The sequence below is a fragment of the Antennarius striatus genome, chromosome 14 (assembly GCF_040054535.1).
Source record: "Antennarius striatus isolate MH-2024 chromosome 14, ASM4005453v1, whole genome shotgun sequence".
Classification (NCBI taxonomy): Eukaryota; Metazoa; Chordata; class Actinopteri; order Lophiiformes; family Antennariidae; genus Antennarius; species Antennarius striatus.
In genome coordinates, this window is record NC_090789.1 from 8,563,950 (window position 1) to 8,581,633 (window position 17,684).

A 17,684-nucleotide genomic window follows, 5' to 3' on the forward strand; every position below is an offset into this window, starting at 1 on the left:
GTCATATGTCTCTCTGCATCGCAGTCTCGGAAGACCATAGATATCTTGTGCCAGGGGCGTTAGGGTTTGCTGCAGCTTTTGCTGTGGCTGAAAAGACCAATGCGGGAGAGGCAGACTTGGCCGCAGGTGACACACTTGTAGGCCAGTCCCAGAGCTGTTGATGGTATGGTGTTTTCCGGTTGTTTTTGTATCCTCCTTGTCCTCTTTGCTCCGTGCTGTTGAGCCAGGGTGGATTCATATGAGAGCAGCCCATGCCACTGAAGGCGGTCCTGTGCTACAGCCTCCCATGTGGCAGGACTGATGTTGTATGAGTTGAGGTCGTGCTTTCAGATGTTCTTGTAGCATAGCTGAGGGTGACCAATTGATCTCTTGCTAGATGACAGTTCTGCATAGAGGATGTCCTTTGGGATACGACCATTGTCCATCCCTCGAACTTGGCCCAGCCAGCGGAGACGACGCTGCCTCAGAAGGGAGTACATGCTGGGAAGCTGCACTGTCTCAATGACTGCTGTGTTGGTGTACATATCCCGCCAGGTGATGCCCAGTATCTAAGGCAGTGCATTTTTCTTCCAAGATCGGTGCCAATACAGGGGCATTGGCTTCAACCGGTCATTGGATCATCTCACTCTTGCCAAACACCTTCAGGGCTGCACTGTGGATGGAGTCCCATAAGCCATCCCCATACTGCTGGGCAGAGCAACACTGGGGTAGGTGGGGGAAGGATTCCTCTAGGGCAGAGAGGTAATCAGAAACTTTGATTGGGTCAGTCTTGCTGCTGTCCATACGCGGGGGACCGTGGGTGTCTTCAAGAGACTTTGTGATGGGGTTTAGACTGGAAATATGAGTTGGTGATGTAAAGGCTGTGGTGTGTACAGAACTCTAGGAGACGCTGCCCATTCTCGTTCATTTTACCAATGCCACGGTGACCCAAGCAAGAACGCCAGGAGTCGTGGTTGGCACTAACTCTTGCATTTAAGTCACCAATCAGGTAAAGCTGACCAAGTTTGGGGATGTTTTTTATGGTCCCTTCAAGTACATCATAGAATTTGTCCTTTATTTCTTGGGAGGCGCTAAGTGTTGGCGCATATGCACTCACCAGGTGGACAGGTCCTGTGGTAGTGTTCAGGCAGAGGGTTAAAATCCTCTCTGAACCACCTGATGGTGGTACCGTTATTCTCTCTCATCTTCCTCGTTCATCAGCTCTTCAAAGTACTCTTTCAATCTTCCCATCACACTACTGGCACCTGTCAATACATTTCCATCCCTATCTTTAATCACCCTAGCCTGCTGCATGTCCTTCCCATCTCTGTCTCTCTGTCTTGCCAACCTGTATAGATCAGTCTCCCCCTCCTTACTGTCCAATCTAGCATACAAGTCATCATAAACCCTTTGTTTAGTCTTTGCTACCTATACTTTCCCTTTATGCTGCATCCCCCTGTACTCTTGTCTACTCCCCTCAGTCCTCTCAGTGTCCCACATATTCTTACCTAACCTTTCTCTGTATAAACTCCTGTGCCTCCTCATTCCACCACCAAGTCTCCTTATCTACTTTCCTTCCAGATGACACACCAAGTACTCTCCTACTGTCTCCCTGATCACATTAGCCGTAGTTGTCCAGTCATCTGGAAGCACCTCCTGACCACCCAGAGCGTGTCTTAACTCCTTCCTATAAGTCATGAGACACTTCCTTTTTCAGCTTCCACCATTATATCCTCTGCCCTGCTTTTGCCCTCCTTATCTTCCTCACCACCAGAGTCATCCTACACACCACCATCCTATGCTGTTTGGCTACACTCTCGCCTATCACTACTTTGCAGTCACTGATCTCCTTCAGATTACACCGTCTACACAAGATGTAGTCTAGCTGTGTGCTCCTACCTCCACTCTTATACGTCACACTATGTTCCTGCCTCTTCTGGAAGAAAGTATTCACTATTGCCATGTCCATCCTTTTTGCAAAGTCAACTACCATCTGTCCTTCTGCATTCCTCTTCTGGATACCAAACCTGCCCATCACCTCCTCATCACCTCTGTTTCCTGCACCACCATGTTCATTGAAGTCTGCACCAATGACAGGTCTCTCACTTCTAGGTATGCCCTGCATCACTTCATCAAAGTCCAACCGGAATTTCTCCTTCTCCTCCAGCTCACATCCTACCTGTGGAGCATACCCACTAACATCGAACATCACACCTTCGATTTCTAGCTTCAGACTCATCACTTTATCTGACACTCTTTTTACCTTCAGGACATTCCTAACAAATTCCTCCTTGAAGATAACTCCATTTCTTCCTATATACACCATGATAGGACAACTTGAACTCTGTTTCTAAACTTCTAGCCTTGCTACCTATCCACCTGGTCTACTGGACACACAGAATGTCTACTTTCCTCCTCTGCATCATGTCAACCAAGTATCTACCTTTTCCTGTCATAGTTCCAACATTCAACATCCGTACTATTAGTCCTATACTCTTATTGTTCCTCTTCTCTCTCCTCCTACGAACATACTTTCCTCCTCTCCTTGTTTGACCAACAGTAGTCCAATTTCCACTAGCACCCTGTAGTTGAAAATTTGGCGGTCATTGTTACCCTTCCATCACTTTAGCATCATTAAACTATACAGTTCAAGAGTGGTGGGTATTTTTACTAGTTTATTGAACAGATACTGAGGAAGAAAATGAAGATGCTTGGTCATTTATGGCTGAAATATATGTCAATGTAGCAATCATTACCTCTAGAGTGTATCCAGGTTCGCACTGGAAAGACACCACATTATTCATCTGAAGACGTTCCCCGACCTTGATGCCATTCATAGGAACCACGGGCTCAGGGCAGTTTGTCAGAGACACCGCTGTGGGATGAAGAACAGATGACAGAAACAGTTGCATCACAAAAAAATAAGTAAGGGGAACATGGAGTGCCAAGGCAATTTATATCAACTGTGATGGCAGCGTAGGATAGCCAGAGTCAAAGTAAGGCGGGTCATAAAAATCCTGAATCCATGCCATCTCTTAAAGGTATAGAAAAGTCATTTTAAAGTGAAATATATATATTTTGTTTATCATTGTGAAAAAAAAAAAATCCTGTTTTCTGACATCATCCCTGTAGTCAGGAAAAAGTTAAATCTGAGCTGCAGCAGCTTCCGTATTCAGTGGTCACATGGGGTCCTAATGTCATCGGCAACACCCATCTCTTCATCAGTCAGGGCAGCCATTACAACACAAGATCCGAGAATTTGCCATGAGTACTTCAACCCGGATGAAGTACTCATACCTTCAAATCTCCGAAGAAATTTGAAGGTAAGATCATTTTCGGACAACCCATTTATTCTGAATTCCCAATTCATGTCTGGAGCTACTGCAGGTATTGCATAAATGTTTTTATGACCAGATTATCACGCAATTATAACACTCGTGAAAAGTAAATAATATCAAAAGTGATAGACAGGTCATTTTACTGAGAAGATCTGTGAAACTGAAATAAAACAGGCAGAAACAGTATGTCAGGCCCTGATCCTTATACATTTCTAAATACAAGACATATTAATATAAACTAGAGTTGTTATTATCTCTACACAGTCCGATAGTAACAAATGACGGTTAGCTCAATGGTAACATAATATGGAAAATCCAATTGATGGGCTAGCGCGGTAGCATTGGTAGCGCAATTAACTTTTACATCACACAGTAAACCAAAATGGGACACTATAACTAGTTAGTCACTCAAACAATATGTGCTTTCAGACTTATGAGCCTTGTAGATACAGCAGGAAGAAAAAGAACCGTGAGTGGAAACAAGTGACATGACTAGCTGAACTACAACTAAGAACTACAGAAGCGTGCAGGGACAAACAGTGCAAGAGCTAAAAAAATCCACTGAAACTCTTAGAGGGTCAGCACAACATGATTTGAGATGATTTCTTGATAATTTAATATGATAATGTTGGCTTATTATGTTGTCGATGGCTTTATATTAATGTGACGGCGCTGATATGGATTGACCGTGATGTCTACGATTGCATCACTTCCGCTGTCATGGAGCGCACCGTAACATGATATACAGTGCGTCCTCATTTCTCGCGGGTAATGCATTCCAAGAACCACACATGATTAATAAATTCCACAATAGAACGAAGAACTATTTATCTTATTATTTACGGTAATTTAAACGTTTATGAACCCTCTTCATCATGATATTAGACCAAGTTCTAGCTGTATTACCTTTTCACACACTCTATTGACTGTTTAAAACACTTTTGTGTCTCACGTTAAGCCCGAGACTCAGGGAACAGAGCGCACTTCCTGATGCCGTCAGCCAACAGAATGCGTGTACGGTATCACACGACTGCCTACCAAAAATCTGCGATGAAGTGAAGTTGTGAGCGTTGATGCGCAAATGCACGAGGGCACACTGTATTTTTGTTTCCAAGTCCCCGTTGATCATAAAAAAAAAAAAAAATGGAACCAAAACTTTTGTTTAATTAAGTATACACAACTGGTTCATTTTGACCTTACTGTCCCTTTAAGTAAGCCTCAAAATGTAACCAGAAACTCCAAAGAAATATCATTGAAATTCTTTGAAAACCTTTCAAATGACTGCTTAACATCTCACACACACACACACACACACACACACACACACACACACACACACACACACACACACACACACACACACACACACACACACACACACACACACTCACACACACACACGCGCGCACACACACGCACACACACACGAATACATCTATGCAGAAAAACAAAAAACAACCAACATCTGTGACACAAACAACCGTCGATGGAGTGAATACTAAAATAATTAAATAATAATACAGAAACACAGGAAAGACAACATCTATCGACAGCTTGATGAAAAATATGTAGGCTGTCAATACTTGAGATCAAGCTGCATGAACTCTTTTCACTTACTTTTGTATTCAAGCCTGAATCCAGCGGCAGACACACTGATGTCAGAATAAAAGTGGAGGTAGAGCTGGTTGGAAGTGCTGTTGAGGAGAGCCGGTACAGTGGTGCCTTGGGGAAAAGATTAATATTAGAGTTTAGCTATGCTATCTACTGCACAGGCCTGCCATAACGAACTGTGTAAGCTAATCCCCAATATCTGGAAAAATTTTGTTTTTTATTGCTTGCTGATTTAAGAATGTGTGTTTGTGTGTGTGTGTGTGTGTGTGTGTGTGTGTGTGTGTGTGTGTGTGTGTGTGTGTGTGTGTGTGTGTGTGTGTGTGTGTGTGTGTGTGTGTGTGTGTGTGTGTGTGTGTGACTGCATGAAGGTGTGTGTGTGTTTGTGTATTTGCATGTATAGCAATTATGAATAAACACGGGATTGTTGTGAGAAGAACAGTAATATTTGAAAAAGCAGATGCCTACAGTCAAGTCCAGCAGCCTCATCTGCTTGTGGGATGTTTCTACAGATGCATGGAAAAATATAATTTCTTGTACAAAACTGTTTACAAAACTGTGATGAGACCAGCGATGTTGTTTGGTCTAGAGACAATATCACTGAGGAAAAGACAGAGGTCAGAGCTGGAGGTAGCAGAGATGAAGATGCTGAGGTTCTCTTTGGGAGTGACCAGGATGGATAGGATCAGGAATGAGTACATCAGAGGGACAGCACATGTTAGAGGTTTTGGAGATAAAGTCAGAGAGGCCAGACTGAGATGGTTTGAACATCTCCAGAGGAGAGATAGTTAATACAGTGATACCTCTACTTAAGAATGTCTCTACTTACGAAATTTTGCCCCTAGTTACAAAAGAAATTTCGACTTACAAAAGGTAAAAATACAGTATCGGCTGATACTCACAGCTCCCACAGGTTCCTGAACGCAACATTCTCATAGCTGCTCTGCCACTGGCTATTACCTAGTATCTTCCTGGATTCCCACTGGCTAAGAGGAACCTCTGTGTGGAGCTAGATCGGGGTTTATGCAGGGTCCCTACATTCGGCTCTCGACCCGTGAGGTGTTCTGATAGTTTTGCGCAAATATACTGTACTGTATTAACTTTATGAGTATTTGTTATGGACCCCAAGAAAGTGACGGAGAAAAGAGGAAAAGAAAAGACAAAGAAATCCTTTTTTTGTCCATACAAACAATGCAAGAGCTAATAGAAAATCATGAAAAAGGGATGCACTTGGTTGATCTCGCCAAAGAATATGGCCATAATGCATCTATAATCGCCACGTTATTAAAACAAAAGGAAGTTTAAGGAGTTTAAGGCATTGCGTGGGTGGTTATAGAAGTTCAAAAGGAGGACCGGAATTCACTCTGTTGTTTTGCATGGTGAGGCAATAGCGCATGAACCAAAGAGGGCAAAAAAATATGAGGAAAGCATAAATGTCATTTATTGTGTAATCATCTAATCGTAACATGTATTTTTTAAATGTTTTAATGATTTTTTTTGCTCTATAAAACATTTATTTCAGAATTTTTGGGGGCTTGCAACGGATTAGGGCATTTGCATGGAAAACACGTCTCTACTTACGAAATTTTTTACTTACGTAATTTCTTCCGGAACCTATTAATTTTATGAGTAGAGGTACCACTGTATATTGGTAGAAGGATGCTGAGTTTTGAACTGCCAGGCAGGAGGCCTACGGGAAGACCAAAGAGGAGGTTTATGGATGTAGTGAAAGAGGACATGAAGGTAGTTGGTGTGAGAGAAGGGGGTGCAGAAGACAGGGTTAGATGGAGGCAATTGATTCGCTGTGGCGACCCCTGAAGGGAAAAGCTGAAAGGAAAGGAAGATGCACATACTGTACAAATGTTTATGTATGGTAATACCTGAGAAGCTGCCAAGCATAGTGTCAGTGTTGTCTCCTCCATCAAACACCTCCAGTGAGTCCCAGTTCTGTTCTGTGACAAAGCTGATGACCTGAATCTGAGACAGGAGAGTTATACATTTTTATTTAAAAAGTTACGATTAAAGGAGAAGAACAGTAGCAGTGAAGTTAAATATCTATATAACTACTAAAAGCTGCCTAAATGATGGATATTAAACTTAGTTTGCTTTAGAACGCTAAGCAATTGAGGAAGTAGGTTTCCTGACCTTTTATAATATAAAATGCAGGAAAAATTACAAATGGAATGAAAATGAACCGTTTTTGTTTGTGTCTTCATAACATTCATAATATAATATGTTGAATAAAGTTCCCATGTCTTCAGCAGATCCCTTTTGCTCTTCCACTCTTTCCAAGTCTCCTATTCTGTCCTTCTCATGTCCATTTTTCCCGCTGGTCCTCTGGCTGTGATGGTTATAGATTGGATACGATGCAATTACAGGGGTGGCAGGGGCTGTGGCACATCCCAAAGAGTCCGAGAGAGAGAGAGAGAGAGAGAGAGAGAGAGAGAGAGAGAGAGAGAGAGAGAGAGAGAGAGAGAGAGAGAGAGAGAGAGAGAGAGAGAGAGAGAGAGAGAGAGAGAGAGAGAGAGAGAGAGAGAGAGAGAGAGAGAGAGAGAGAGAGAGAGAGAGAGAGAGAGAGAGAGAGAGAGAGAGAGAGAGAGAGAGAGAGAGAGAGATTGATATTTCATTGGAGGGGTGTAACTCCAAAGGTAATGGCAAGGCTACTAGCTCCTTTAAGTTCTGGTTTAGATCGTGATACTCCAATCTAATCTGGTGGAGGGAGGGGCAACAATGAGAGTGATCATGGTGAGAAACAGTCTGAATAGAGACAAATAAGGGTCATAATGATAGGATGAGGCAGTCACCAAGTTGCAGCTGCAGCAGCGTGTTGGTTCTCTAGGGTGTCACCTTAGGGAACTCAACTCGACTCGACTTTATTTATATAGCACTTAAAAAAAAAGTAGTTGTTGATAAACAGCAGTTGATGCTGCTTGGTTGCATGTGCTGTGCATATGCAACCAAACAACACCAGGGTTCATGTCATAATTAATAGATAAGTAAATAAATGTCCATAAAACACCAAAACGGCAGAGCCTCAAGGACATTCAACGTGTGTGTAACACTGGTATCATCGAGATTTCTCTCGGGTAAAAAGCCAAATCGTAATGAGTTAAATGAGTTTTAGGCATATTCCTAAAGGTGGACAGCGTAGAGGATTTTCTGACGAGCAGTGAGTGCTCATTCCACAAGATAGGAGCAGCAACAGAAAAGGCCCAATACCCTCTGAGATCCCTTTGAGCTCAGAGGCAATAGATACAGGGAGAACAAGTGACCCCCATGGAATCCTATACAACAATGGAGCAGAGATGGACTCCTGGTTGCCAGGGCAAACAGTCAACATCTGTCTGCTAGATAATATCTAATCCAGTATAGAGCAGTACTACTAATGCCTGGTAGGTGGTGTAACCGGGCCACTACAGTTTTTTTGTCCACAGTGTCAACGGCCACAATTAGGTCCAGCAGAATAAGAATTACATGGTCACTAGAGTTGTTCGCCATAAATATGTCATTAAAAACTCTCAAAGGGCCGACTCTGCTACGCAATGTTTTAAATTCAGACTGAAATACCTGAAGGACACCATACTCAGCCAGAAAAGCCTTTAACTGGGGATGAAGAACTTTCTCCAGTATTTTGGAAATAAAAGGCAGCTAGGAGATGGGCCTAAAATTGGCTAGCACACTGCTATCAAGGCCTTTTAGAAGGGACTGCACTACCACATGTTTAAAACTAAGGGGAACAACACCAGAACAAAGATAGCAAGAATGCGCTGCCCTAGGAAAAACCTCCGTGAATAACTGAGGGGAGAGGTCATGGCAGCATGGACAACCTGATCATTTAATATGGCCAACCAGATCTTCCAAGCACGGCAGAGACACAGGCACAAACGTACTGAAAACCACAGAACATGGAACAGGGTCAATGGAGTCAGATGTAGAAGCAGAAATCAAAGCCCTAGCAGTAGCAACCATATTAATAAGAAGTATTTGGACGGCAGTGGTTCAGCGGTAGAGCCGACGTCTTGAAGACCAGACAGCAAAGTCATCGGCGGCTCAATTCCCACTGCCACCAAGACATCCTCCAGGGTGTAAGCTGACGGTGGGAGGTGTCCCAGCCATTGCCGAGGCACCCTTGAGCAAGGCGCAGTCCACCCTACAAACTGCTCATTTGGGGCGCATCCCTCACGCGAGCCTTCACTCTGCTTCCCCTTATATATATATACTAATTGCATGCCTACAGGCCCCTAGTGTGTTGTGTGTTTGCTCAGGGGCCTGTATACAACATACAGTATATGTGCATGACTAACTCTGTATTTGGTGAGTGAAAAGATAATTTTCCATTTTCGCACAAATAAAGTATGATTATTCTATATTCTTCTATATTCTTCTTATTACATGTTTCAGGTGATGCTTCCAAGCTAACAGGCTGTAGAGTATTAAAGGTATCATATCATGCTTTTTTAAGTGAATGTCATGCAGCTGTCAGATATCCAACTACACTGTATGAAATGTTCTCCAAACTGATCCGTGGTCCTCAAGATCTTTGATTGAATATTGATCGAAACACTTCCAGTCCAGACGCTTCTTTAAACAGCCTAGCCTCTGAGTTCCCTCTGTCAATACCTAAAATAAAGTCAATTTCATTTCAGCTCTCAGATCACTTAAAAGAGCTATAACTGCTTTCATTCATCAAAATACAGACAACAATTCCAATTTGATAGCTGTCTTCATTTGCTATGAAACTGGTTATGGGTTCACTATGACAAACTCCACCTCAGGGATGACCACGTCCTTCCGGAGCAGCCCGGATGTAAAAGTTCAACCAGAACTGCACTCATCTGTACTGATCCAGGTCTCTGTCACACAGAAATTCAGGCAACAGGAGCGGAAGAAATCCCTCAAAATGAAAGTTCTGTTCACCAGGGATCTGGCATTCACCAGGCCAATCCTGATGGGAGTCGGTTCCGGAGGTCCAGTGGATTGGGACAATGTCTTCAGAAACTGGTCATCCAGCCCGCCCTGAAAGAGATGAGGAGAACGCAGCTGGCGGGGCCAAAATCCATCCAAATACCCGACAACAGGATCAGCTTCACCAGCCGACCAACACAACTGCCTCGATGGTGGGAGCGCTTATGCCGGGGAATTGGGGCTGGCCCTGGTACAGGTCAGGCAGAATCCTCACAAGCAATGTGGACAACCGATTGTTGTCGTAAAATGTAACAATATTGCTGGTATTTTTTCCGAAGACTCAGGAGAAATTAGTGATTATACACCACCTGAGACTCAAACTGTTCAGTGTTGATGATTAAAAACCACAAGAAAACAAAACAACGAAGTAGCAATAAACAATAAGCCAAACACACGGGTGCCATCTCCCCAGTATTGTCAGTTCGGTATGCAAATATGTCACTGTCATGATGTTCCTTTCAGAAGGTGGGTAGAACAGTCAGCTCTCTTGGTTAAATTCAATGCCAAACTATTTCAGTGTTGGTGTGCAGGGCAGCATGTTAAGTGTGCTTATGGGCCACCTTGTACATTTGACCTGCAAGGACAGTAATCTGAAGTGATGGAACTAATAGTTGAGGGAAGGCCCAAAGGTCATTAGCCACTGAGGCTGGAGCATAAGCCTGAAAAATACTTTCCAAGGGAGGATCCAATGGGAACTTGCACAGGTCCTTGTGGAGCTCCATCACACACAAATCAAACATAAACATTGCCAAGTGAATTAACTCATAAAAAAAGGAATTTAAAGTACATGAAGAGTCAATTATAGTTAGTTTTTTTTCAGGTTGTGCAACCTTAAGCATTTTTCCTAAGTGAAACTGAGAGTTTCCTCTGTTAAGTATACACTGTAAATTCAATATAATGCAGCTCTCCTGCAGTCTGAAAGCTGTAAATCCAGTCTTTACAGTAAGGTACTGTTAAGATCTTTTGTATATACATGTATATTTTCATACATATATAAGCTACCATCTTTCTCAACAACTTTTACTTTCAAAAATCATGCTATAACTGTGGCTGAATCCATCTCTGACTCATTACTGGACTATCATTATTTACAAAATTTGTACTAGAAATATTACGCAAACCTGGATTCCGGATCCTTCAGGCACAGTGATTTTCCAGACACAGTTGAGGCTGTTGAGGTATGGCTCAGGAAAGCCAGGTGAGAGGATGGTGCCAGTTCGATGGGTAAGATTACCTCCACAAGGAACTGGAGAAAAGAAGTGAGAGAAATGAGAAGACAACACTAATATCAGCAGTAGGGTCGAGCTAGGTACTTGTTTCAGATGAGTATCCGTTACGAATAATGCATTTTTGACAAGTACGAGCATATGTATGAATGTATAAAGATAGAAGGACAGAAAGACTGGATAGAATCATAAAATTGCACCTTTAAATTAATATAAAAAGTGTAATCATTAAATGTCCTTCACTTTTTTTCACAAGTGTAGGTTTAATTCTGCTGCTAAGAGTGTCAAATTGTAATAAAATGTCAGACAAGTAAAAAAAAAAAAAGCAAATACATAAGACAAACTTAGAAACAAAACAATTATGAAAAATTATTAACATTAAATCATCTACACTGTGCATTTTATGCTTGTTTCCAGAGAAATCTGGAATTCTGTTAAGACTTGGTAAACTTCACCTAGCACACACACACACACACACACACACACACACACACACACACACACACACACACACACACACACACACACACACACACACACACACACACACACACACATTGTAAGTAACTTTAAGTATTGGCAGTCCTCGAACAGTTTCCCCAGCTTGGTCTGCACATTTAAACATCTGCTGATGGCATAAGAGCATCTGCTACAGCTGTACGTAATGTGCGTCAAGTGGAGCTCTCCATTTGAGTTTGTGTATCTGTCTGCTTGTATTTGTGACCCTGAGCAGTGCCTGCCACCTGCGTATTGTGTGGCTAAATCATACTGTATTGCTACAAGCAATACCTTGCAGCCTATGTTTGTGTCATATGAACAAGGGCTTGAAAGAGACAGAAGCATACATATAGAGCAAAGCAATGAACCAGCAAATAAAGACAGTGAAACAAATAAATGTGTATGTGTAGGTATTCATTGGTGGGTATTCATTACCTATACAGCTGGGTATGGAGATGTTCCATTGTGCCAGGGCATTGGGAACTGTCAAACACTCGATGGCACTGGATCCCTCCAGCATATAACCTGGGCTGCACTCAAAGCGGATCACAGCTCCGACAGCAAAATTGTTACCCATACGGCGGCCATTTCTGGGCTCAGGGACTGAGCTGCACTGTGTGGCACTGGTTCGTGGTACAGCTTTACAGAACAAAGCAAAAGCCAGATTTTACAGATTGATTTTAGCTCTTTATGTGTTTATGATAAAATATAACTTGTGGTGGTAGGGTAGAGGATCTCTGTCACTGGCTTATAATCACTTAATGATACTTTTGAGGTTACGTTCAGTTTTTATACAAGAGTGCCAAAGAGCTGTCATCTTCAAAAAAAATCGGTGTCATTATCAGAATGAAATGTGGAATGAACTTTGTTTGCCCCTTGCTCTCAAACCGGCTGTCAGCAAACGTTGGTACGGTGCATTATTCAAGGAAAATAATTCTAAGGAAAAAGTCATTGATTTTAGAACATCCTTTTCCATAGACAGTGACACTCCTACAGTGTTGATGGACACCAAAACTACTGACAGGTGAAATAGTAGCTGAAGGTGAATCCTCACAAAATCATTCTACAGCTCATCTACAGTACAGTATTATGGATGGTGACTCTGATTGGTGGAGAAGAGGGAGTCCAGAAGAAACAAGCCTTGAGTGTGTTCAAACTTACCCTGATAGACCAGGTGGAATCCTCTAGAGCTGGACTGGTATTTGGAGGTGAAGCGAATCAGGATCTGGTTGGAGGTTGCTAATGGCAATGATTCGCCTGAGATGAAGAAATTCAAAGAAACAGTATGTAATTCATTCTATAGACTTATTCACATAGCCATCATGTTTGTGTCCACATTTTCAACATGAAAAAAGTCAAGCTATTTGACATTTGCTCATAATTTATTGAAAAAGGGTTTATTGCAGTTTTCCCTATGTAGATATATTTATTTACAAAAATAAATGAAAGTTTTAAAAAAAAAGTGTCTAGACCAATGAAAATGCACATGCATAAGGATTTATAAGCCATATCAATATAAGCAAATGCATGGATAGTACTTAGAGTCTCCTAATATTACACTATCACAAAATACCAAGCTTATTGAATAAGCAACAATTTCCTTTCAGCTCCATTCTGATGTTATGGGTTCCCTGTTTATTGGCACTGATAACATCATGTCATGTATACAACTGATCACAGCCTGCCACAGTGCACCAGATCACGTTCATGGAGCTGAATAGCTGCTTTCGTGGGGATATGAGCTTTAAATATTTTGTTTAAATTTAAAACCAAATAATTAAAAAAAAAAATTGATTCAAGGTTAATTATTTTTTCTTTTCCCCTGGCATAATTGTGTTCTGTTCACCAAGTTCAAACTATCCGTGAATCTATAGGTAATTAAGGCAGTTTCTGTTGAATCAGTGGCAGAGCTCACCCTTTTTTTTTTTTAAACGTCATTAGTATTTGTTTAAACACAAAATCAAATCATGTCCTACTTTCTTAAGAGTCGCAGCAATGAATTCTATATTATACTATAAAGTATTTAGCTTTTCACCAAAAGTGAAGGTCATCATCCCATTTTTGTGCCTCTGGCTTCCTGAAAATGATTCTTTTTGTTTTGTGATTATATCATCGGGTTTCAGAGATGTGTACCTAAAAAAGTATAAAAGTGAAAATTTGACCATCTATTTTTTCAAGGTCAAGGTTGTGATCTAATTTTCATCCCCTTGCCTCCCTCAATATAACGTGTTTAGTCTTCCTCTCTTATCCGGTTCTTGAGATATGTGCAAAAAAATGTATATAAGTTGAAATTTGACGTTAACCTAGTTTTCTCAAGGCCAAGGTCATCATCTAATATCCATCCCCTTTGCCGCCAGAGTAATGTGCTTTTTCTTTCATCTTTCTATCTGCAACGGTTGTGAAGATATTTGGTGTTGGTGGACGGACTGACGGACAATCCATCACACAAAGACTGACAATTACAATACTGTAATGCAAGGTAATTAAAGGTAGGCTGTATCGTCTGTGGTGTAAAGCTCTCTACAATCAAGCTCCTGCTGACAATTACAGAGTAATAAATGCAAACTATAGGTCCTGAGGTTGTTTTTTTTTCTTGGTTTTTTTTTTTTTTGTGGCTAACAGTTGTTTTTTTTGTGTGTTTTTTTTAATCACCCTAGGTTGATGAGGTGATTAAAGGCATCTAAATCCCATTTGTGCAGACAGACTTTTTTGCCTTGCATGATTATGGACTATTTGCTCAGAAGTCTGGGACTATAATCCCTGTGAATCAAAAAGCAGGCATCTCATGATATGTTCTCCTCGTTGCAGGGTAATTAGGCACAAGGAAAAACCCATGATGCTTGTACTGTGGTGGAAAAATATTTTTTGATTGACATCAGGCCTGATACAAAGTATGAGCATCTTTGCCTCTGTCTTTCTCTTACTGTGCTGCTGACTGGTTCACTACAGCAGATCTCATTACTCTGTCTCTGCTTGCTGTCACACTGTGATGGGAGGCAAACATGCTAAAGCCCAGAGGTAATATCTGCATGTCTGTGTGGATATGTCAGATTGTCTCCCACTCGTGCACATTTTGGATACTTTTTTTTTTTTTTGCTTCAAAATATACTGTATTTGCACCTTTTAGCACTGTATCCTAAGATAGCACCAATGGCACAGCTTCTTAATACATCATCGCCATCATTGTCCCAGTTCCACTGTGAGATCCCTGGGGCCTGCTCGGTAGTTTATTAATCCCTTGACCTATCATAGTGACAGTGTTTTATAATTTACTTCGCAGGGCAGGTATTCGTCCGGACAGACCAACATATGTCAGCATGTAACTCATCAACCTTCTGGCCACTTTTCAGCTCCAAACCACTCTGGCCGTAATGTGATCTTCTATATTAGCACAAGAAATGTAAGGAGACATACAACTTTAGCAGGAAGTCAATGGTCAAAATCCAGTTTTCAAGAGTCCAGTTGTTTGTAGGCACTAGTTTAATTACGGTGGTCAAAGATTCAGACACATTTAGAGTTAAAACCAGTTAGCCTAGTGGGGATTACAGGAGGAGTGTGTAGGAGGACTTTTTTATTTCATGAATAATTGCTTTTCACTTCTTCAGCAGCATGTTTGGGGTTAAAACGAGTACAGCAAATACACATCATGTAAGTAGAAAACTGAAACAAAGCTGAATAGAAAACAATCTAGTCGGACATTTTGAAATAAGTTAAAAATTGTTATTCAAATAACTGTACCTGAAATCAGGTACAGATCTTATCCTCATCCAGCCAAGATTTTGTGTCCTTTTATTCTCAAAATTACAACCATTACTAATCCACATTCAGCTCTCCCTTTTGTCTCACTTTATTGTTTTGTTACCACCAACTCGAAGGATTCACAGTCCTGGCATTCTGTTCTCACTATCGACTGATATGTGTGACAACACCTGAGTAAAAAAACAACAACACAATAATATGCTTATCAATGCTGGCAAAGGTGTTGTTTTAACTACTCAACTTGCACTTTTGAGAAATAGAAGGGTGATTATTCTTTCCAAAGAATCCCTCTCTCTCCCACATTATATTCCTACTTATATGTTACACCTACATTTATTTCACTATGAAAGCTTATATATAGAACTTGGATCAATCCATGGATGTTTTTTTGTAGGGTGAACAGGAGTCAGCATTTTCTGTTCCTCTTGGCAGATTCTCCCCAAAATGTAATCTCTCTGATACATGTTTCATGCAAATAAATTTGAACGTTTTGTGTTAAATTTCTGGTCCCGTTGTTCCTTTTTTGGGACAATACCCATTCTTCCACCCTGTGTCAGAGTAATCCAATCCATCAAGCTCTTTGAGCAAAATTGACAAAAATATAAAATAAATCATGATTCTGCATCTTTTTCTGGATCAATTTAAAAATTAAATAGCTGCATTCTCAAACTCAGTACCAAGTTTAATCAAAAAGCATAAAGTAGTTCAAGGGTAATAGACAAAACTGTAAAATAAATAAAAATTTGTCAGTAGCAAAGAAACTAGTACAAACATTTCTGGATCTCTTATATACGGTATATATATATATATATATATATATATATATATATATATATATATATATATATATATATATATATATATATATATATATATATATATATATATATATATATATATATATCAAACAAACCCACATTATCATTTAATCACCTTGGTTAGGAGTAAAAGCCCCCTTTAAATCTGCATGATAGACACAGCTATTTCATGCCTAATGTATTCTAGTTCTTCAGCACCTTGTCTGTGTACAGTAGCCCTCTCCATTACCAACATGTCAGCTCTACGCCTGCCACCCCTGGTTAGAGAACTCTGAACCTGCCACCAGGAAAATACAGTTTAAACAGGAAAGTCCTGTTTATTGAACTGTAAACCAGATTTTCTGAGGCTGCCCTGGATATAAACCAAAGAAATAATTTTGATTTTTTTCTATCTCACACACCCAGGTGGCAATGAAAAGCTACCATGAACTCATGCCTTTTCACCAACCCATGTATGAAAGGGATTGTTTTTTACCCTCTCTCATTCAAGCTGTATTTTGAAAAATGGTATAAGACTTTATTTTATTAATGTTGGGAAACCTCAAATGGTGATGCCAATTCCCAGGTGTGATCACACACTTCCATATGTCTGACTGAACTTGTCTTCTCAGTGTAACAGCCTGCGAGTTTATATGTGTTGGTAAAATGCACAACTGTAAGTATGTACATTTACATAAGTGTTCCTGAGCCTGGTGATGTGTTATTCCTTCTATTTAAGTAATGCAAAAAAAGGTAGTTCTATGAAGCACCCTCTTATGTTAAAGACTAATGACAATACACCCAATCTCATAACTAAGGTTGCTGATTTATCGCAGTGCTGAACCTGTATATGAAACAAAGGACGTATGTCAGAATTTCCCCCTGTATGCAGTTCAATGACATAGGAACTTCTGCTTTAGATAGACGCTGCATATTTTTAGAGTGTGATATCTGCTGAAATATCTTCTGGATATCAAATGATGCAAATACATACAGGCAACATAATTTTGTGTTTCCAAGTACCTGTATGTGCTCCAGAGAGGGAGCTGAGAACACGGGAATGCTGCGTCTCACCATCATAAACCTCCACTACATCATTTAGAGCCGTCTGGAAGAAGGCGAATTGACTGAAGACCACTAGAAAAGAAAGAAATTAATTTAAAATTTAAATTTATAAACATGAGGGCAGCACGGTGGCACACGGTGGCTCAGCAACTTGCTGTGCAGCTGTCGAGTCCCACTCTTTGCGGAGTTCGCATGTTCTCCCCGTGTCTGCATGGGTTCTCTCTGGGATCTCCAGCTTCTTCCCAACTCCAAAAACATGTGCTTCAGGTTAATTGGCCGTTCCAAATTAACTGTAGGTGTGCATGGTTGTCTGTGTGTCTGTCTGCGTCTCTGTGTGGTTGCGGTGCACTGGCGTCGCGCCCTGAGTTTCCCCCGGCTCACGCCCTAAGGGAGCTGGGATAGGCTCCAGCTCCCCGCAAACCGCAACAGCAGATAAAGTGATGTAATGA

At 41.0% G+C, this 17,684-nt stretch overlaps 1 protein-coding gene across 1 annotated transcript in view; it reads right to left on the bottom strand.

Annotated features, from left to right (window-relative positions):
- csmd2 (CUB and Sushi multiple domains 2) overlaps nucleotides 1–17,684 on the bottom strand; it is a 267,965-nt gene that overhangs the window by 55,330 nt on the left and 194,951 nt on the right. The window contains 7 exon segments of the mRNA XM_068332262.1: nucleotides 2,736–2,854; nucleotides 4,935–5,039; nucleotides 6,806–6,902; nucleotides 11,012–11,136; nucleotides 12,050–12,253; nucleotides 12,776–12,871; nucleotides 17,194–17,307. Coding sequence (XP_068188363.1) covers nucleotides 2,736–2,854; nucleotides 4,935–5,039; nucleotides 6,806–6,902; nucleotides 11,012–11,136; nucleotides 12,050–12,253; nucleotides 12,776–12,871; nucleotides 17,194–17,307 — 860 coding nt within the window.